The sequence below is a fragment of the Chionomys nivalis genome, chromosome 3, assembly GCF_950005125.1.
Source record: "Chionomys nivalis chromosome 3, mChiNiv1.1, whole genome shotgun sequence".
In the NCBI taxonomy this organism is placed as follows: Eukaryota; Metazoa; Chordata; class Mammalia; order Rodentia; family Cricetidae; genus Chionomys; species Chionomys nivalis.
The window spans coordinates 92,821,100-92,842,133 of NC_080088.1; the positions used below are offsets into that span (position 1 = coordinate 92,821,100).

Consider the following 21,034-nt stretch of genomic DNA (forward strand, 5'->3'; position numbering starts at 1 on the left):
TTACTGCTTTGCTCTCCTGGCCTGTCAGCTTGATCACCCCAACTCTGCCACTCCCTAGCCCTCCACCATTCCCCCTCATACCCACATCTCAAAAAATCAAACACAAAAACCAGACAAGGCAATGAAAATGTCTTGCCAAACATGGAACTAAATTTTGTTTCTTCTCCCCCCCCCCCAGTTTTTTGTTTTGTTTTTGTTTTTGTTTTTTTAAGACAGAAGGCCTTGGGAATGTGGCAATTGGTAGAGCATTTGCCTAGCACACACAGGGTCCTGGGCTCCGTCTCCAGCACCACATAAACCTGGGGTAGTGGCCCATGGCTAGAGTCTCACAAGTTGAGAGGAAGGCAGGAGGATCAAGATTCAGGGTCATCCTCAGCTACATTGCAAGTTCAAGGCCAGCCTGAGCTACATAAGACCCTGTCTCAAATAAATACATAATTTATCAACAGACCAAACTCCTTAGGTCTTCCCCATGCAGGTCCCCAAGCACAGTGCACATATCTCACTAACCCTGGCTGTTTCCTTTGCCTCCCTCCCATCAACTCCCTCGTCAGCACGGCTGAATCGTGGGAAGTTTGTGTGAGCTTGAGGGGAGAACCCGATAGTAGGAGAAAAGCCACCCTGTCTTCCCTGGTACTGGCACCCCAGAACCAACTGCACACTTCTCACGCCAGTGGTGGTGGGGACCCATTCTCTCATCCCACAGCGACCCCTGCAGCCTGAGTGTGAGCCATGGGCTGTCAGTCATCGGAATCCAGGGATACGGAGCAGTCCCAGGGCATCCTCAGCGGTCAGAATGACCCAAGAAAGGCCCAAAGCCAGCATGGGGTCTTGGACAGGTCCTTTGCCATGGGAGGTGGCCCCTGTGTCCTGCACCACTCTCCATCTCTGGTCCAGCGTTGGGGTCCCCTGGATGTCGGCTGCCATCTACTTGGGACGCCTTGGCCTCTTGGCGCTGCCACCCTGGGGCTTGGGGGGATTGTTGGGGGGCAGTGGGCTGTGACGCCGGCCTCTGCTGTCTGTAGACCCTGCAATGTATGGGAGATTTTAGTTTGTGGCCAGAACAATGAAAGAGAATCCAACACTCACCAGACACTGTGTCTTTAGCCCCATTATGACCACATGCAGCTCACAGGCCTGGACTCCCCTACACATACACACACACACACACACACACACAAACACCACACACACATCTGGGACAGGCAGCTGACTTCATCAATACCAGAGTCCATTTTCAGCTATCACGTGTGACCTCCAAGGCTTTTCCTCCTCACCCTTCAGGCTGAAGTGGCCCGCCTGCTCCCTGGTCACTCTGGACTCTGTTTGAGAACATACCCAGCAGCTCTGGCCAAATGCAACAAGGTTGGGGGGCCCGTGTGGACCTTTCCCTGTCCCTCACACTCAGATACAGTATTAGGCAGGCTGTCATCCAGCATGTATGACTGACCAACCAGCACCTGGGAGAGCCCTTCCTCCAGAGTCCTTTACCCTTTAGTGCAAATAGCAGCGTGACGGAGGGTAAGATGCAGCAGCAGAAAGTGAGGTCAGATGGCAGGAAGGACCTCCCACTTGGCCCCCACCCCTAAAATCCTGGTAGTCCAACAGCCCAGGGATGTTTGACTTCATCCAATGGCTTGGTTGTCAGGTGGTTCAAGTGTTGACAAGATGGTACGAGGGTACCAGAGGATGCTTGCCACCCCCAGGAGGGGATTGGGGTAGCTCGGGCTTCTCCATCTGAGATGAAGATGACATGAACATGGACATTGATGTGGCCATCCTCGTAGCTGGGGTTCAGTAATGCACAGGACGAGTTTGAGTCATAGGGACGAGGCTATGACCCTCTGGACTGATGTCTAGACTGGCCACTGTCCTGCAGAGTGGATGCTTACTGTTCAGGAAGGGCCTTAGCTGGTATCTTAGTCAAGCAATCCACAATAGCCTCGGCTTTGGAGGAAGAAGCCAGAGTGAGCAGTGGTGCAGGGGTTAAATAGTGCAGGATTTTACCCTAACATTCATGAGGGAGGAGGATTGTGACTTCCAGGCAGCCTGGACTACATTGCTGGGGAAGGTGCTAGGTGTGTGTAATGTGTGTGTAGGTGTGTGTGTGATGTGTCTACATGACAATAAACATCTTCGTAGAGACGAGAGTGTGCTCCTAGATGCCATTCCATGGGTCCCATGCAGGTTACTGACCCTCAGGGATCTCCTCATCTCTGTCTCCTCAGATCTAGGATTACAAACAAACCACCTCAAGGGCTTTTGTTGTATGGATTTCAGTGATCAATTTCTGGTCCTCACACTTGCACAGCAAGCATGCATAGAGTTAACTATGCCCTCTGCCCCAGTGAGAATCCTTTAAAAAAAACCTGGAGGATCCATATGCAGTGGGTAGGGAATGGACTCACCTGGGTGCCCAGACACTTAATCCTTGGCTCCAGTCCCCTGGTGCCACCTCCCCAGGACAGAGCCCTGAGACACCCCCCCCCAATTCTCCTCATCCTGACCCTTGCCCCGCTCATTTCCACCCACTGACTCCACTAAGAAGGGTGCCTGTTCTATAAGTATCCCATTCCCAACTAAGTCGTCCCCTACAACACTGAAGGCCGCCACCCTCCTCCTCCCAGCTGCATCCGGCCCGCTCCTGCCCACCTCAACCCTTGACCCTCAGCTTCCAGCCATTCACTGTGGACTAGACATCTCATTCAAAGTTAAGGGAAATGTTTGAGAGGGGAGTGAAGTTTCAGGGATGCCAGGAAACTTTGGCTGGGATGAGGTCAGCTTGGAAAGCCACCTGGTCCCCACTCTCTCCTCCCAGTCAGTAGAAAAGGCTGGGCCAGAGAGACAGAGGGGTCAACTTCCAGTCCAGGCTGTCCACTCACTGCCCAAGGTCACCCCCAACCCTCTGTCTTCTGAGAGCATTGCTGTCCTCCAAACAGTTCAGAGGCCCAGAGCGCGGAGGGCTGTATAGCATGGAGGCTGCTGCTCCACAGATGGGACACAAATATCCAAGATGCCAGAGGGGTAGAGATGGGGGCAAAGGTTTGGAGGTACAGTCTCTGACCTCGGATGTCACGTGGCAGGAGGGGAGTTCGGCTTGGGGCTGCGTTGTTCTGCCACATGGTGCTGGGGAAGGTGAAGCTGACCTCCGGCACATGAAGCGTGTTTTCATCTGAAGGAGACAGCAGCAATGGGAAATGTTATCTGGAGGGACGCCCTACCAAGACTAGAGGCCAGACCAAGGAGTGGGAAAGAGGCGAGTCTCTTCCTCAGGACCTTGTTGAAATGGGAGCGGCAGGGCTGCTTCCCACCACCACCCGGTTAGCCGGTTAGCTCAAAGCCTTTCTTTTTTATTTAAACAGAAAAAGGGGAAATGATGGAGGAGTTAATTTCATTGGTTAAATAAAGAAACTGCCTAGGCCCATTTGATAGGCCAACCCTTAGGTGGGTGGAGTAAACAGAATAAAATGCTGGGAAAAAAAAGTTGAGTCAGGAGTTACCATGATTCTCCCACCAGACACAGACACAAGTTAAGATCTCCCTGGTAAGCCACCTCGTGGGGCTACACAGAATATCAAAAATGGGTTAGATCAATATGTAAGAGCTAGCCAATAAGAGGTTAAAACTAATGGGCCAAACAGTGTTTAAAAGAATACAGTTTCCGTGTAATTATTTCAGGTAAAGCCATACAGGTGGCCAGGTGCTGGGGACGCAGCCCCGCCGCTCTTATTACAACAGGACCTCAGCTCCACGGGGGGGGGGGGGCTAAGAAAGAATGAAAGATGGGGAAGGGGAGGAAAAACAGAGAAGAGGAGGAAGAGCAGCAGGGAGTGAGGGAGAGAACAAAGAGAAGGGGAAAGAAGAAGAAGAAAATGGTAGATTTGGGGATTATTTTCCTAAATGGTCTGGGTTGGCTTCAGATTCTCAATCCGTCTGACTCAGTCTTCAAGAGTTGGCAGAGCAGGCACACATCACCTCAACAGCCATCACTCTCTGTGGAGACAGGGTCTCAGTATGTAGCCCAGGCTGGCCTGCTAGTTGTGATCCTTCTGTGTAAGTCTCCTGAGGGTTTGGATCAGATGCTTAGAGTATAATTATTTTTTTATTTATTATATATACACGATATTCTGTCTACGTGTTTGCCTGCAGGCCAGAAGAGGGCACTAGACCTCATTACAGATGGTTTGAGCCACTATATGGTTACTGGGAGTTCAACTCAGGACCTTTGGAAAAGCAGGCAATGCTCCTAATTGCTGAGCCATCTCTCCAGCCCTAGAGTGTAATTCTTGAAGGATCATCTGGTGCTGTTGTGTTTTGTCGTTTGTGTATATGTGTGTGTGTGTGTATGTATGTGGGTTTGCGTGGGTGTGGAGGTCAGAGGTCAATATCGGATGTCTTTCCTTTATCACTCTTCACCCTTTGTCTGTTGTTTGTGAGACTTGGCCTCACTGTGTAGCCCTGGATGGCCTGAAACTCATTATGCAGACAAAGCTGTGCTCTGAACTCACAGGGATCTGCTGGCCTTTGCCTGGAATTAAAGGCAGGCACTACCACACACAGCCTCTTACTTTTTTTTTTTTTTTTTTTTGAGACAGGGTCTCTCACTGAACCTGAAGCTCATTGCTTTGGATAGGAGCTTCGTGTCTCTGCCCTGGGACTGAGGCTGCAGAGGTGCACTGCAGCGCTGGGCTTTTCCGTGCCTGCACAAAGCTTTGCGACACTTTATGGACCGATTGTCTCTGTGATCATAGAAATCCACATCTATAAATAGAACAGTGATGCCTGCAATCCCAATACTTGGGAAGCTGAGGCAGAAGGATGACAATCTCAAGACTAGACTGAGCTACATAGCAAAACCTTTCTCTTTAAAAAAAAATTTAAAAAAAAAGTTTATTTGTCTTATTTGAGTCAGGCTCTCACATAGCCCAGGCTAGCCTAAAATTCACTATGTAGCCAAGGATGACCTTGAGTTTCCAAATCTCCCGCCTCCACTTCCTAAGTGCTGGGATACAGCCGTGCACCATCACACCCATCCACGGTCTTGGGAATGGAACCTGAGGCTCCATGCTTGCTAGATAGATACTCAACCAGTTCAAATCCATCCCAACTGCTTATATCTACACAGAAGTAAACTCTACATCCAGATCTGAACAGATGAACCTAACTTTCCAGGTCACTGGCACATGCACCCAACAGTCAATTTCATCAAACTGAGAAAAACAAAAGCCAAAACTTACACCAAAAAGCACTACTGGCAGGGGACAGACAGACCACACTGCTCCCTGCCTTTGTCTTCTATGGCCTGAGAAACAGAAAATCTTATTTTTCTTTATTTGACTTCCATATGTTATGGAATATTAGTTTAATGATGCAAAGATGTGTTGCAGTTTTTATGTTGCATTTATTTAACTCTGTAAAGCTGTGTTTCTTAGCCGGGCGGTGGTGGCGCACGCCTTTAATCCCAGCACTCGGGAGGCAGAGGCAGGCGGATCTCTGTGAGTTCGAGACCAGCCTGGTCTACAAGAGCTAGTTCCAGCCGGGCGGTGGTGGCGCACGCCTTTAATCCCAGCCCTCGGGAGGCAGAGGCAGGTGGATCTTTGTGAGTTCGAGACCAGCCTGGTCTACAAGAGCTAGTTCCAGGACAGGCTCCAAAACCACAGAGAAACCCTGTCTCGGAAAAAAAAAAAAAAAAAAAAAAAAAAAGAGCTAGTTCCAGGACAGGCTCCAAAACCACAGAGAAACCTTGTCTCGAAAAACCAAAAAAAAAAAAAAAAAAAAAAAAAAAAAAAAAGCTGTGTTTCTTTCTCTAAAACACCTGATTGTACTCCTAAAGAGCCCAACGACCAATGGCTAGGCAGAAGAGAGAAATAGGTGGGGCTGCCAGGCAGTGGGAATAAAAATGAGGAGAAACCTGGGCTGGGGGGGCGGGGGGGAGAAGAGCAAGGAACGAGGAAAGAAGAGGAGGACGCCAGGGGCAGCACCCAGCCACACAGCCAGCTACGGAATAAGAAAGAAAGAAAGGTATATAGAATAAAGGAAAGTAAAAAGCCTAGAGGCAAAATGTAGTTAAAGAGAAACAGGATAATTTAAGTTAAAAAAAAATGGCTAGAAACAAGTCAAGTTAACTCTTGGCATTCATAAGTAAGAATAAATCTCTGTATTTATTTAGGAGGTGGGTGGTGGGCCCCCAAAAAGTAAAAACAAAACTAAGCAAAAACAAATAAACAAACAAAACCCAACTATACCCATACCTGCGTGAAAACTGAGACTGGGTTTCATCTTGGAGGCCACAGGGACAGCAGGGAAAAAGCTCTTCCCTGGCAGCTTTGGTGGCTGGAGGTGTGCTGGGGACAGCTGGCTCTCAGATGGATGTTCCATCGAGGGCTGATGTTTCTCTGTTGTCTGCAGTTTGGAAAAGGTACATACATAGAAGGAAGGTACAAAGAAGGAAGACGACACTGAGGTAATTTTCAGTAAACATCTACTGTGTGCCAGAGTAGCAGAACCAGCCCCAAGCAAATGAGCAAAGGATGGATGAGTCTGACTCCTCCCCTCTCCTTATGGGGGGGCTTTCAGGGGTGAGTGACACATGCATGGGTCCTAACATGTTGCCCAGGCTGGCCTCAAACTCACAATTCTCTAGCCACAGTCTCCTAAATGCTGGTATTAGAAGCCTGCATTACAATGCCCAGTCTTTGTATCACTCTCACGTCAGGGAATACCCTGTCTGTATGTAGGATGTAGGTTGGTCAGACCCTCTGTCACTAGTTAATACCAAACACTGGGAGCACAGAAACATATGATAGTGGTGAACCCAAGGAATTGATTCTCACATGCCACTCGGCAGACTTGTTTTGAAGCCAACCGATGACCCTTTCCTTAAATTAAACTACAAGTACTGACTGATGCCATAGGTCCGTGGCCAGCACCTCCGAGAATTCCCCGGTGAGGGGCTGGGTGTGGTTCAGAAGAAAAGTTCTTGCTTAATGTGTGCAAGGTCCTGGGTTCTATCCCTAGTACCATGAAAGGAAGGAAGGAAGGAAGGAAGGAAGGAAGGAAGGAAGGAAGGAAGGGGAAGGGAGGGGAGGGAGGGAGGGAGAGAGAGAGAGAGAGAGAGAGGAAAGAAAAGAAAGAAAGAGAAAGAAAGAAAGAAAGAAAGAAAGAAAGAAAGAAAGAAAGAAAGAAAGAAATTTAATCTTGGGATTGGTACATGAATGCTCTCAGGCACGGAGCTGCATTTCTCGGGCTTTAACTGAACAAAATGTTAAGTGGACACCGTGGGTTTGGGTCACACCGTGGGCTCAGACACTGTGAACAGCTGGTGTCAGGCGGCATACTTTTCTGCTACCTCAAGTGCAGGGATCCCATACATGTGTGACAGTGTGAGTGCCCATCTGTTCTCTCTGCCCTCTTCTTCTTCTGCCTCGGTTTTACCCCAGCAACCAGACAGACATCTACGTACTTGTTGCAGGCTCCAGGTGAATGAGGGTGACCTTTTCCTCCCTGCCTTCCTCTCCAAAGAGCGGTCCCTGCTGGGACTGGCATGGGACCACCTCCAGTCTGCAGGGCTGGGGTCCCTGGAGTCTAAGCAGCTGCCCTCTTTGTCATACACTTTGCAGCGACGGCTGGCTGCTATGAGGGCAATGCTCTTGGTGCCCAGGGCCATCTCCTTAAGGGCCTGGACACTCAGAGGGGGGCTGTTCATCTCTCCTGCTGGCTGTGGCAGTCTCAGCTCCAAACCAGCTGCGGGCGGTAGTCTAGACACCAGGCTCTTTACACCAAGAGTATTCGGCTTCTGAGGAAGAAAAGCACAGGTCACCTACAGTCACTATAGTAACAGCATGGGACCCCAGAAGCAGTCCCTCCCCATGCAGTCTAGCTGGGAAGGGGCCTCCCTTTAGCTAGCGCCCTGCATACCAACCTCAAGCATGGGAGGCGTCAGCAGGATGCGGAGGGCTGGTGGAGGGAGAAGAGAGTCTTGCTTCCCAAGCCTCCACAGTGGAGTGCTTTTTGAGGACCTGTTCCCATCACTGTGGATGAAACAGGAGACACTCTGGAGGCCCTGGGTCCTTTGGCACAGTCTGGGCAGCTGGGATCCAGCCTCAGCTGCTGTTCCAGCCCAGAGCACTACAGTCCATGCACTGGGCGAGATGCTGGCCTTAGCTGTGTTGCCCGTGGCCAGTACCACGCTGGGTCATCCATGCTGGTCACCTACTGTAGGTAGCCAGGAGGCTGCACAGGTTTGCAGTGGATGATGCACTGCCCCTCTATACAAGGCAGAAATACACAGCTGTGATGTTCGGTCTGGATTTGTCAAGTTAATCTGGATATAGACTCATCATGTAAATGAATCCCTAGGCGTGTCTGTGAAGGGTTGTGTAGATAGGGTTAACTGAGGTAGAAAGTCCCACCCTAAATCTGTGGCTCCATCCCACAGGCTGGGATCCTGGACTAGATAAAAAGAACAAAGTGAGCTGAGCACCAGCATCCTCTCTCTGCTTCTTAACTGCAGAAGTCATGTCTTCTCCACCATAATGACGTGTACCCTCGAATGGGCTCGGCCTGCCTAGAATCCCCCCAGTGAGGGACTAGGATCATGGACCAGTGGTAGAGCACCTGCCTGGAGCCCTCCAGGCAAACACCAGGGCCTGGCTAGATTCAGTCCCTAGTTCCTGCATGGGGGAAAAAGGCTGGGGCTGTCTCACATAGTACAGCGCTTGCCTTGCATGCACAAAATCCTGGGCTCCGTCTGCAAAAACTGGATATGTCTATAATCCTAGCACTGGGGAGGCAGAGGCAGGAGAACTATAAATTCAAGATCATCCTTGGCCACATAGTGAGCTTAAGGCCTGCCTAGGCTGCATGAGACCCTATCTCAGGACAGAAAAAAAAAGGTAAACAAAAAGATATTGAAGTCACCTTTGTGTTCTGTCTCCCTCCCTCTCTGTCCTTCCTTAGTATGTAAGAACACAGCAAGAAGGCAGCCATCTTCCAACCCGGAAGAGGCCCTTATCAGGTTCTGTCACACCTCTGGGAGGCTAAGCTGGCCAGCTTCCATAACTGTGAAATAATTTATGTCTCACAATTCATGTCTCAAAATTCATGGCACTTTGTTAATGCAGCTGCATCAACAAGATAATCTCGTCAATTGGTCAGACATGAACACTTTTTTTTTTTTTCTCGAGACAGAGTTTCTCTGTGTAACAGTCCTAGCTGTCCTGGAACTCACTTTGTAGACCAGGCTGGCCTCGAACTCACAGAGATCCGCCTGCCTCTGCCTCCCAAGTCCTGGGGTTAAAGGCGTGCACCCCCACTGCCTGGACCAGATGTGAACTCTTAAACTTCCAGACAGAGCCCATGGGTGTTGAACTTACTGGTGTGAGTTTTCATCTGGGAAAGTGCCACAGAAAAAGAGGATACAGGAGGAAAGCGAGAAGGCTTTGAGGATAGGGCTAAGTGGCACTGAACACACTCGGGACAGAAACACCCAGGAACCGGAAAGGCCACTTCCAGCCTCAGACTTGTCAAATGCTTCAACTCACCGCTGTCCCATGCAGCCAGTACCTCTTGGAATAAGTCTACTATTCTTCAAGTGTGTGTATATGTATGCAGGGGTGCACATGTCTGTGCAGATGCATGAGGAGGAAGTATATGTGCATGTGTGTTTATACGAAGGGCAGAGGACATAGCAACTGTCATTCTCCAGACTCTGTTCATCTTGCTTTGAAAATGGAGCCTGGGGCTGGAGAGATGGCTCAGAGGTTAAGAACGCTGACTGCTCTTCCAGAGGTCCTGAGTTCAATTCCCAGCAACCACATGGTGGATCACAGCCATCTACAATGGGATCTGGTGCCCTCTTCTGGCATGCAGGCATACATGGAGACAGAACACTGTGTACATAATAAATAAAATTTAAAAAAGAAAAGAAAAGAAAATGGAGCCTGGAACTCTCCAAGCAGGTGTGGCTGGCTGGGCTAGTGAACGCTAAGGCGTCCGTCTGTCTCCACCCTCTCAACACAGAGATGGTAATTTACATGTGCCATCCTGCCCAGTCATTTTATGTAGGTTCTAGGGATTGAACTCAGTTCCCTGTGCTTGCGAAGCAAACCCTTTCCCTTCTAAGTTATCTCCTCAGCACCTCCTTTAAGACAGGCTCAGAAAGAGGATATGAGACAGGTGGCTGGAGGAGAGAACGTGGGCTTCAAGGTGAGCCCCTGAGAACCACGGCCTCAGCCCCACCTAGGACCTGTTGTTAGCTTCATTCTTGCCCAGGCTCTGTGCCCACCTGTCTCTCTCTAGGAGCATCTGAGGCAGCTCAAATGTGGCACCCCATGGGAGGTCCCGCCTGTCACCTGAAGGCTCTCTACTGGTCTCCTCAGGCCGTGGGGGTGATACGTTCATAATGGAGCCATCCTGGAAGCACAGAAGAGGACAGAGGAGACAGTGTCACCACGCCGAAGGTCTCTGACGGGCCAAGGGAAAGCTGGTGTACTTCCTCCACCAGGGCTCGAAGGAAGTCATGAGCCAGGGGCTACCAGCCAGGGCTCCTTAACCTGTATCTATTATGGGAAAGCGGAAGCTCCATCTTCATTCTCAGCAGCTTCCTACGACAGCCACTCTGCAAACCACAGTATGACAGGGTCCAGGGACTGGGAGAGGAGAGAATTATTATTCAATAAGTGGAGAATTTTTATTTGGGAAGAAGAGAAGATTCTAGAAGATGGAAATGGCTTCACAGTGATGTTGATTTGTTTAGTACCATGGAAGTTATGGTGACATGCACCTTTAATTCCAGCACTCAGAAGGCAGAGCCAGGCGGATCTCTGTGAATTCAAGGCAATTCTGGTCTACAAAGTGAGTCCCAAGACAGCCAGGGCTACACAATGAGACCTTGTCTCAAATAGACCAAAATAAATAAAATAGTGTAGTATGAATAAAATAGTGGAGAACGCTTGCCTAGAATATGCAAGGTCCTGAGTTCACCCCTCAGTATTCCTCCTGTCTTAATTAGGGTTTCTATTGCTACAATGAAACACCATGACCAAAAAGCAAGTTGGGGAGGACAGGGTTCACTTGGCTCACACTTCAGCATTGCTGTTCACCACTGAAGGAAGTCAGGACAGGAACTCAAACAGGGCAGGATCCTGGAGGCAGGAGTGATGCAGAGGCCGTGGAGGGGTGCTGCTTACTGACTTGCTTCCTATGACTCACTCAGCCCACCTTCTTTCAGCAGCCCAGAGATGGCACCACCCATGAAGGGCTGGGCCTTCCGTTGATCACTAAATGAGAAAACGCCTTACAGCTGGATCTCATTGAAGCATTTCCTCAGCTGAGGCTTCTTCCTCTGATGACTCCAGTTTGTGTCAAGTTGACACACAAATCCAGTTCCCTCCCAAAAACAATGATAAATTTTATGCATAGTTTCCCATGCCAAAAAAAAAAAAAGTAGGAAAAAAAGGAAGGGAAATGGATGCTTTGATTTGTCAACCAGACACAATTTAGAATCCCATGGAAAGAATGCATCATCGAGAGCCCGTCTACACGGTGGGGGCCAGTGGGCACGCCTGTGGGAAAAGTCTTGATTACACTAATGTGGGAAGATCTAGCCTCAAGTGGGTCCTGGAACAACACAAGCATGTATGCATTCTCCCTCTGCTCTTGACTGCACATGTGGCTAGTTCAAGTTTCTGCCTTGACAGTGTGAGACCACACCTGTAATAGGACCAGTAAAATCCTTCCTCCCGTACAGGCGCTTGTATCTGAGCATTTTATCACAGCAGCGAAGACGAAGCCAGAACAGAAGCAGGGGGAAGCGGAGGGGGTAAAGAGATGAAAGAAAAAAGAAAAGAAAAGGGGGGGGGGCGTTGGGGTGTAGCTTAGTCATTAAAGCACAAGGCCCCAAGTGAATCCCAGAACCCATGTAAAAAAATAAATGCTGGGCAGCAAAGGGAATGGGGAGATGGCTCATGGATAAAGCTTTTGCCATGCAAGCCTGAGGACCTGCGTTTGGATTGCCAGCACCCACATAAATGCCAGGTGAACATGACACTCCATCTACAATTCCAGAGCTCAGGAGGCAGAAACAGGAGATGCCCGGAGCACAGGGATCATGCCCATGAGGTTGTCCTCTGGCATTCACACCCCTAATGCACTTGCACACATGTGCAGAAAAAAATAAGCATGCACACATATTATACACACACACACACACACACTCTCTCTCTCATATTCATGGAGAAAGAGCATCAAGCACCACTTCAACCCAGAAATCAAGGTTAATAAGACATACTCTGTGCCTTGGGCTCAGTGTTCTCTGTCCATGTGTGACCCTTACACTCAGCTCATCAAGCTGATCATGAGATGCCAGGCCAGCCCCAAGTAAGGGACATCCTTCAGGCAGCCCAGTAGCCTCAAGTAAGGGACATCCTTCAGGCAGCCCAGTAGCCCCAAGTAAGGGACATCCTGCGGGCAGCCCAGTAGCCCCCAAGTAAGGGACATCCTGCGGGCAGCCCATTAGCCCCAAGTAAGGGACATCCTGCGGGCAGCCCATTAGCCCCAAGTAAGGGACATCCTGTGGGCAGCCCAGTAGCCCCAAGTAAGGGACATCCTGCAGGCAGCTCAGTAGCACCCTCAAGTGTCAGGCATGGGAGGCAGAGAAGCTAGGGACTCTTCCAGACTGAGGAGATGAAGGAGACACAATGGCTAAAGAAAACAAAGATCCCAGGCTGAACTGCAGACTGGAAAAAGACAAAGACCCAAAAATCAAATGTGGGCTGGGAGGTGGGGGGCAGTGCAGTTGGAGAGTTGGTTCATGGGATAAAAGCACTTGCTGCTCTTACAGAGGACCAAGTCTTGTTCCCAGAACCCATGTCTGGCAGTTCACAAGATCCTGTAACTCCAATGTCAGGGCACACACAGAGATACACACAAAAAAACCACACATATATACACACACTATAAATCTAAACAACAAAAAAAACCCACTGGGGATTAGGTTCATGACAAAGTGCCTGCCTAAATCCTCCAGTGAAGGGGTGAAGGCATGGATCAGTAGTAGAGTCTCTGCCTAAATCCCCCAGTGAGGGGCTGGGGTGCGGCTCAGTGGTAGAGCCCCTGCCTAGAATCCCCCAGTGAGGGGCTAGGAGCATGGCTCAGTGGTAGAGTGTTTGTCTAGCATTCACAAGGCCGGGTTCCATCCTCAGCATCTCAAAGCAACAAGAACAACAAACGATCCCTGGTTATTGGGAACCAGTGGAGAGGGACGGAAAACCAGCAGAACCTGAGATGTTTCGGGCAGGTATCCTTCCTGGTGTGGTCCTACAGTGATCAACATTTGTTTTACCTGTTGGTGCAAACCCAGAGAACTAGAAATCAAGAGTGAACTGGAACGTAAACTATGTCACGAGGGACAACAGTAAGCTGATACAGGCCCACTGCCGGCAACAAACAGACCCTCTCTGCAGAGGGATTTGATAATGGAGAATTGCAGACTGCCTAGGGGGTCGGTGAGAACTCTAATATGACATGGATCCAGAACAGCTAAACATTAGAGCCAGGAATAGTGATTCACACCTGCAATCCTGGTACTTGGGAAGCTGAAGCACGAGGATTGCAAGTTTCAGACCAGCCTGTGTTGTGTAACTAGATCCTTTCTAAATAGCTTTTCCCCAAAATACTCTTTGAAAAGAAAAAAAAAAGCCAAGGCAGGTTGTGGGGGTGCACACCTTTAATCCCAGCACTTGGGAGGTAGAAGCAGGCAGATGTCTGAGTTTGAAGCCAGCCTGGTCTACAGAGTGAGTTCCAGGACAGTCAGACTACACAGAGAAACTCAGTCTCAAAAAAAACAAGAGAAAGAGAACTTGAAACTATTCTTCCCTACAGGAGCCTGCAAGAACCCAGAAGAGGAGTGGAAAATTCAAATATTTCTGAGTTCCCCAGAGGATGCATCCCACAGTCACTGAGACAGTAAGGCAATGCTCAGGACTCCCTCCCACCAGCTTTGACTAACCTCAGACTCTTCAGGAATAGCCAAGGACTAGAGGCATGATCAGGGAGAGAGCAGTGGAGGTCTGACCCAAGGGAACATCACCCAGACCCACCCAGATCTCCAGGAGACCCTCTCTACTAGCTCAGTGGACAGGCTGTGGTATTTAAACCTGCTGAACTCCCCTAGCTACTTTGTATGTGTGTACATGTGTGCACTATGCATTTGTGTGTGTACATACATGTTCATATGTTCACACACATGTGGGAAAACAGAGCATGGTGTAGAGGACAGAGGGAGACTTTGGGTGTTTTCCTCAATCATCCTCCTTTTTTATTTTCTTTGTTGTTGTTGTTGAGAACGGGTCTCTCGCTGAACCTGGGTCTGCACTGGGGTAAGGGGTAACAGGCCTTTTTTCTTTTTTTTCTTTCTTTTCTTTCTTTCTTTCCTTCCTTCCTTCCTTCCTTCCTTCCTTTCTTTCTTTTTTTTTTACTGTGTACAGGGCCTTGGGTCCCATGCTTGCACAGTAAGCACACCACTGACTGAGTCATCTCCGCAGCTCATCCTCTGGTCCTGGTCCCTGTCTGACTATGTAGTCTGTGGTTCAACACATGCTCCCCCTGGAACTGACTCTGGGCACTTGGTTCTTGAATGTCTCCTTAGTTTCTCTTCCCTGTCCTTGGTGCCCAGAACAGCCCAGCACAGGCTGACCTAGGGCAAGGAATCATGGGATGTTATCAATCATGGCTTTGGGCAGAGGTGGGAGAAGTGAGACTCACTTGGATCGAGCTGGACATCACTGAGAGCTGCATCAGCAGGTGGTCCAATGTGCCCTCACCCAGTTCCCGGAGGTACAGTTGGTATTGCTGCTCCAGAGATTCTGGGGCTGAAATGCCACTGTCTGAGGGAGCAAAGAAAGCAGCCATCAGAATGTAGTACAACACGCCACCTCAGGCCAGGTGAAACCACCACCACGTGCCAAAAAGGGCAACACCCTTCCTGGAATGTTTGAAGGAAAGAACTTCCTAGACAGAGTCTTTCTTATTCAGTATACTGTCTTTTATATTCCCATCCATTTTAGCTTACTTATTTTGAAACAGGGTTTCATGCTGTTCAGGCTGGTTTTGAACTCAATATATAGCTGTGGATAACCTTGAACCCTGATCTTCCTGCCAGTACCTGCCAAGTGCTGGGATTACAGGTGTGAGCACCATCCTTGGTTTATTTAGTGCTGGGAATGGAACCCAGAGCCTCACGACTGCTAGGCAAGCACTCCACCAACTGGGTGGCATCCCCAGCTCTACTTTAATTTTTTTATGATGAATTTTGTGTGTGTGTGATAATGAAAATGGAGTTCAGGGTCTTTTGGGGATGTGGTATGGGTCTCACTTGTGCAGACCTGGTTGGCTCAGAACTATGTAGATCAGGGTGACCTTGAATTCACAGAGATCTATAGGCCTCTGCCTCCTGAGTGATGGATTAAAAGCATACATTTTAGTATTTAGGCATCTCTGTACTGGCCTGCCCTTGGGCTCCTGACAGGATATCTCCTGAGCTGCAGCCACTAAGAGCACCACCCATATCTCTCTCTCTCTCTCTCTCTCTCTCTCTCTCTCTCTCTGCTTCTCTGGCTGTCTCTCTGTTTCTCCCCACTCTCTCTGTCTCTCTCTTTTCTTCCGCTGCTTCTGTCCCCAGAGGCTGGTCTCCCCCTTCCCCTTCCTCCTTTTACCTTCTCTTTCCCCTAATAGAAACCCTCCACGTGAGTTCTGTCTCTCACGTCTTTCTCTCACGCGCTGTTTTTTAAATTACAATGTACACTGTTACACTTGGTAAGTCCTGTGTGTCAAACATGCTAAGCAAACACTCTCCCATTGAGCTACACCCCAACTGAAGTTTAAAAGTCTTTTTCTGGCCAGGCGGTGGTGGCACACACCTTTAATCCCAGCACTTGGGAATGAGAGGCAGGCAGATCTCTGAGTTTGAGGCTAGACTGGTCCACAAAGTGAATTCAAGGACAGCCAGTGTTACACACACACACACACACACACACACACACACACACAAACCCTATCTCGAAAACAAACAAACAAACACATCTTTTTCTATTGTGCTGACATGTTCCTTTCAATCATAAAATAACAGTATTGAGCTGGACACGTAGCTCAGTAGTAGAGTGCTTGCCTGGCGCAGGTGATGCCCTTGGTTCCATCTCCAGCATCACCAAAACAGGAAAGGAAAGGAAAGGAAAGGAAAGGAAAGGAAAGGAAAGGAAAGGAAAGGAAAGGAAAGGAAAGGAAAGGAAAGGAAAGAGGGGGGCAAGAAAGGACTGATAATGGCTCCAAAATATAAACAAATTTTAAATTGAAAGTTAAAGGCCAACTCCTGGTACATACACCCAAAAGAACTGAAAAGAGGTGTAATGCATAAAACTGAAGACAGCTGGGCAGTGAGGGTGAACACCTTTAATCCCAGCACTCGGGAGGCAGAGGCAGGCGAATCTCTGAGTTCAAGACCTGCCTGGTCTACAGAGTGAGTTCCAAAGCAGCCAGGGCTACACAAAGAAACCCTGTTTCTATAAATTAAAAAAAAAAAAAAAAAGGAAAAAAAGAAAGCTGAATGTGAATGCTCTCCAAAGTGTTGTTCATAATAACCATAGATGGGGACACCGTGAAGAGATGAACTTTTAGACACAGGCTGTCCATGTGGTGGGATATGACTCAGCTACAAAAAGGAATGGCATTGTATGGTATCTGCTACATAAATGAGTCTAAGAAATGGTATGCTAAGTGAAAGAAATCAGACACCAAAGATCACATGACTGAATTCACAGGAAATATCCCAAACAGATGTAGGAGTACTGTGTATTAGTGAACAGCCTGAGTTACACAATGATATCCAGTTTTAGAGAGAAAGGAAGGGCTAGAAAGAAAACTGCATGAGGAAACTACTTTCTGCACAAGCATGAGGACCTGAGTTGGGTCCCTAGTGTTCACATGAAAGAGTATGGCATAGCAGTATGTGACTTTAATTCCAGCAATGGGCAGACAGAGACAGGAAGATCCCTGGGCTGGCTGGTCAGCTAAGTCCATCTACACAGTGAGTTCCAGGTTCAGTATGAGACCCTGTCTCAAGAAACAAGGTGGTGGCCGGGCGGTGGTGGCGCACGCCTTTAATCCCAGCACTTGGGAGGCAGAGGCAGGCGGATCTCTGTGAGTTCAAGACCAGCCTGGTCTACAAGAGCTAGTTCCAGGACAGGCTCCAAAACCACAGAGAAACCCTGTCTCAAAAAACCAAAAAAAAAAAAAAAAAAAAAAAAAAAAAAAAAAAAGAAAGAAAGAAAGAAAGAAAGAAACAAGAAACAAGGTGGTATGTAGTACAAGAAGACATGGATGTTGACTTCTAATCTCCACACATGTGTCCTATGTACACGTGCACACATACAAACACACACATTCACACATACAATGCAAAATAAATAAAATATTTTTAAGAAGTGAAGACAAGTTTGGGCATGGTGGCATACCTTTAACCCTAACACTTAGGAGAAAGAGGAGAAAGAGAACACAGAGTTCTTTGTGACTTTAAAACGAATCTGGTCTACACAGCAAGTGCCAGACAGGGCTACACAGTGAGACTCTATCTCAAAATAAATAAACAAATTAAAAAAAAAACACTAGGGTATCTGAAGCAGGAGGGTTATGAGTTAGAAGACAGCATGAGTTAAACAACTCTGGGAAGGAAGGGAAGAAGAAAGAAGAGGTAGAGGGGAAAAAGAGAGGCGAAAAGGAGAGGGTAGGAAGGGTAGGTACAGGGGGCCAGTCACAGGCTTGTGTCTGTGCTACACACTTGGGGGACTATGTTTTCAGACAAAGGGTTTTTTGTTTTTCTGTGGTGCTAGGAATTGAACTCAGGGCTTTAGCTACCAATAAGCTATGTCCCCAATCCCTTCCATCGTGTGTGTGTGTGTGTGTGCGCGCATGCAGTAAATAGAGGTCAGGGGACAACCCCAAGTGTCATTCTTCAGACATCATCCACCTTTTGTCTAGGACAAGGTCTCCCATTAGCCTGGAACTTTGCCAAGTAGGCTAACCTAGCTACCACCAGCTCCAGGGATTCACCTGTCCCCACTTCCCACCTGGCTATAGATGGGATTATATGCATGCGCCACCACACTGGCCTTTTCAATGAGTTCTGGGTCTCAAACTCGAGTCCCCACACTTGCATAACAAACTGAGCCATTTCCCCAGCCCTCGGCCTGTGGTTTCTCTTTCTAGAACGCTTTATCGGTTGGTCCAAGCTGGCCTCACCCTGCATCAGCTGCCGCTGCCCCTGAATGACCTGCTCGCACAGCATCCGGTGCTGGTGGTAGCGCTGGATCACGAAGTCCTTCTGGCACAGCAGGTTCTTGCGGCACAAGTTGTCGGCCTGCAGCTCTGTATTCTCTACCTCCAGCTCGTGGGCCCTGCACAGCAGCCGCAGAACCTCCCGCTGATCCTCACTGGTCACCTGCCTGGGGAGCAGCTTCTCCATTTCAGAGGCCTTCTGCTTGGCATGGGCCAGGCGCTGCTCTAGTCCAGCCTGGGGAAGACAAGGACAGCTTGGGGCAAGCATCGACGCCAGTTAGTCAAACTCGTGAGATGTGTGGCTACTGAATCTAACGAGGAGCCACCGTGAGGGCGAATACTGATGAGGCCCATTTGACAGGACTTCGAAGACACGTGTGGACAGCAGTGCAAACAAGGTGGCCTCTGGCCGTGCCAATGAGAGACTCTGTTGATTAAGGCATTTGAGGTAGGAAAACCCACCTTAAACAGGGGACCCACCATTCCCTGGACTGGGGTTCTGGGTTAAGGAGACAGCGAACTGAGCACCAGCAACCATCTCTCTGCTTCCTGACTGTGGAAGCCAGGTAAGCAGCCATCTCCTGCTCCTGCTACCACGCCTTCCTGGCCAGGAAGGACTGTGTCCTTAAAATAAGACCTAAAATATACTTTTCTTCCCCCAAGGAATTCTTTACTCTCAGAGTCACATAATACAGGAGATTTGGGGCTGGTGAGATGGTTCAGCAGTTAAGAGCACATACTGCTCTTACAGAGGCTGTGAGTTCTGTCCCCATCACCCATACCGGATGACTGAAACTCTAGTTCTAGGAGATCCGATGCCCTCTTCTGGTCGTCTCAGACACCTGCCCCCACATGCATATTCCTTCACACGCATATAGACACATAAATAAAAATAAATACTTTCTAAAGAAGAAAATGGGAACTTGGTAGGCAGGGTGTTGGCAACTTTACAGAAAATGCAGCCATTCTAGTAGGCACCCCTGAGAAACCCCTAATAAACTCATTTCAATCCTCAAGTAGAGCTTCCATGAGTCTCCTCTTCCCCCTGTCTCTCTTTTTTTTTTTTTGCCAGAGTTACATAACCCAGGCTAGCCTCAAATTCACTGCATAGCTGAAGATGACCTTGAACTCCTGATTCTCCTGCTTCCAGAGTACTGGGATTACAGGTGTGCCCTACCAACAGTCCAGTATAGTCAGTGCTGGGGATGGGACCTGAGGCTCTGTGCAGACTAGAAAGAGCTCTACTAACTAACCAAGCCATAGTCCCAGCCCTTGAACGAGTCACGGGCCGTTACTGCTGCTCCAGTTTGGGGTCGACTGTTACTTCCTATCTATCTACCCACCCCATCTGCTCCTTCCTGCAGAAACCACAGAGGTCTCTCGGCCACCTTGTCTACTCACCTCTCTTATCTCCTGAAACACTTCAGCACCTCTGCATGGGGCCATGTGTGGCATGGAATGGCAGGCCCCTCTCCTGGGAGCTGACTGCCTTTTCAATACCAGAAACCAGAGCCACCCACCTCACACTGTGACACGCCTTCAGGGTTTTCACGAAGCTGTGGGTGACACTCTATGTCCTCTATGATTCTCTCAGTCAGCTTGTGAGGGGACACAGGGAGAGCTCAGGCCCAGCTTGTCTACTGTAGGCCCCCTGAACTGCTCACCCTGTATAAAATGAGCTAGGAGCCCTTGAGACCCACCTACAGCCTGTAGCTCGGTTCTGCACACCCACCAGGCGAGGCTCCAGCTCTCTGTGCATAGCTATGGGTATATGGTTGTTTCTGTATGTGTCTGTATGTTCTGTATGCTCGTCACAAGGGTATATGTGTGCATCTGATGGAGATGCTGCTGATCACGCCTAGGGAACACCTTCCCAATGATCGTACCCCTTCACTCTCGGGCTTGCTCAGGTGACTCAGCAAAGAAACGATCACACCACTCAACTAACCCCACAAGGCCCCAGAGAGTCACGTGGGACTCAGGCTGCCTAGCACGCCCAGAGTCCTGGTCCCCAAGGGATGGGCAGATAACAGCAGATAACACCTTCCTTCTGATCATTGATTCCACTCCCTTCCTCCCAACTCCTCCCCAAACAACCTCCCTTCTGTTCTCCCCAACTCCATCCTGACTCCTCTGAAGCCCTCTTCCATTCTGCTCCATACAGCCTCCTGAGTTCTCCTCAACTCCCGAGCTGAGAAACAGCCCCTCCTCTGCCCACTCACACCTGTTCCAGTTGCTGTTGCGGCGCTGACCACAAGTCACACCTGTGTCTCTTCCCTCAGCTCTGAGCTCGGGGCACAGGATGCAGCCAGTTTTCCTTGAAGCCCCAGGGCCTGGCCTCCAGCTAGATACTTAAAACCTTGCTTTTTTAACTGGTCATTTATTGACTGTCAGGCTCACCACTGCAGGTTCCTGACTGAGGCTCACCTCTGCAGGTTCCTGATTGACAGGCTTGTCACTGCAAGCTCCAAGCTTGCCACTGCAGGTTCCTGGCTGATGGGCTCACCTCTGCAGGTTCCTGGCTGATGGGCTCACCTCTGCAGGTTCCTGACTGACAGGTTCGCCACTGTAGGCTCCATCATTTGTTGATATCTGAATTTGCCCTTGATGTTCATGTCATCTAGCTGAGCACATCACTGGCTTAGACAACAGGCATCTATCTTCCTTTTGTTGTTGTTGTTTTTCAAAACAGGGTTTCTCTGTGTAG

At 49.1% G+C, this 21,034-nt stretch overlaps 1 protein-coding gene across 1 annotated transcript in view; it reads right to left on the reverse strand.

The window, feature by feature from the left end:
• Nucleotides 1-927: 927 nt before the first annotated feature.
• Nucleotides 928-21,034, reverse strand: part of LOC130871985 (kinesin-like protein KIF19) — a 46,735-nt gene continuing 26,628 nt past the window's right edge. The window contains exons 13-20 of the mRNA XM_057765770.1: nt 18,292-18,562; nt 14,764-14,885; nt 10,286-10,413; nt 7,922-8,030; nt 7,463-7,795; nt 6,252-6,402; nt 3,065-3,172; nt 928-1,028 (exon numbers count right to left, since the gene is read on the reverse strand). Of these exons, the coding sequence (XP_057621753.1) occupies nt 928-1,028; nt 3,065-3,172; nt 6,252-6,402; nt 7,463-7,795; nt 7,922-8,030; nt 10,286-10,413; nt 14,764-14,885; nt 18,292-18,562 (1,323 nt within the window). The remainder of the gene's footprint in view (nt 1,029-3,064; nt 3,173-6,251; nt 6,403-7,462; nt 7,796-7,921; nt 8,031-10,285; nt 10,414-14,763; nt 14,886-18,291; nt 18,563-21,034) is intronic.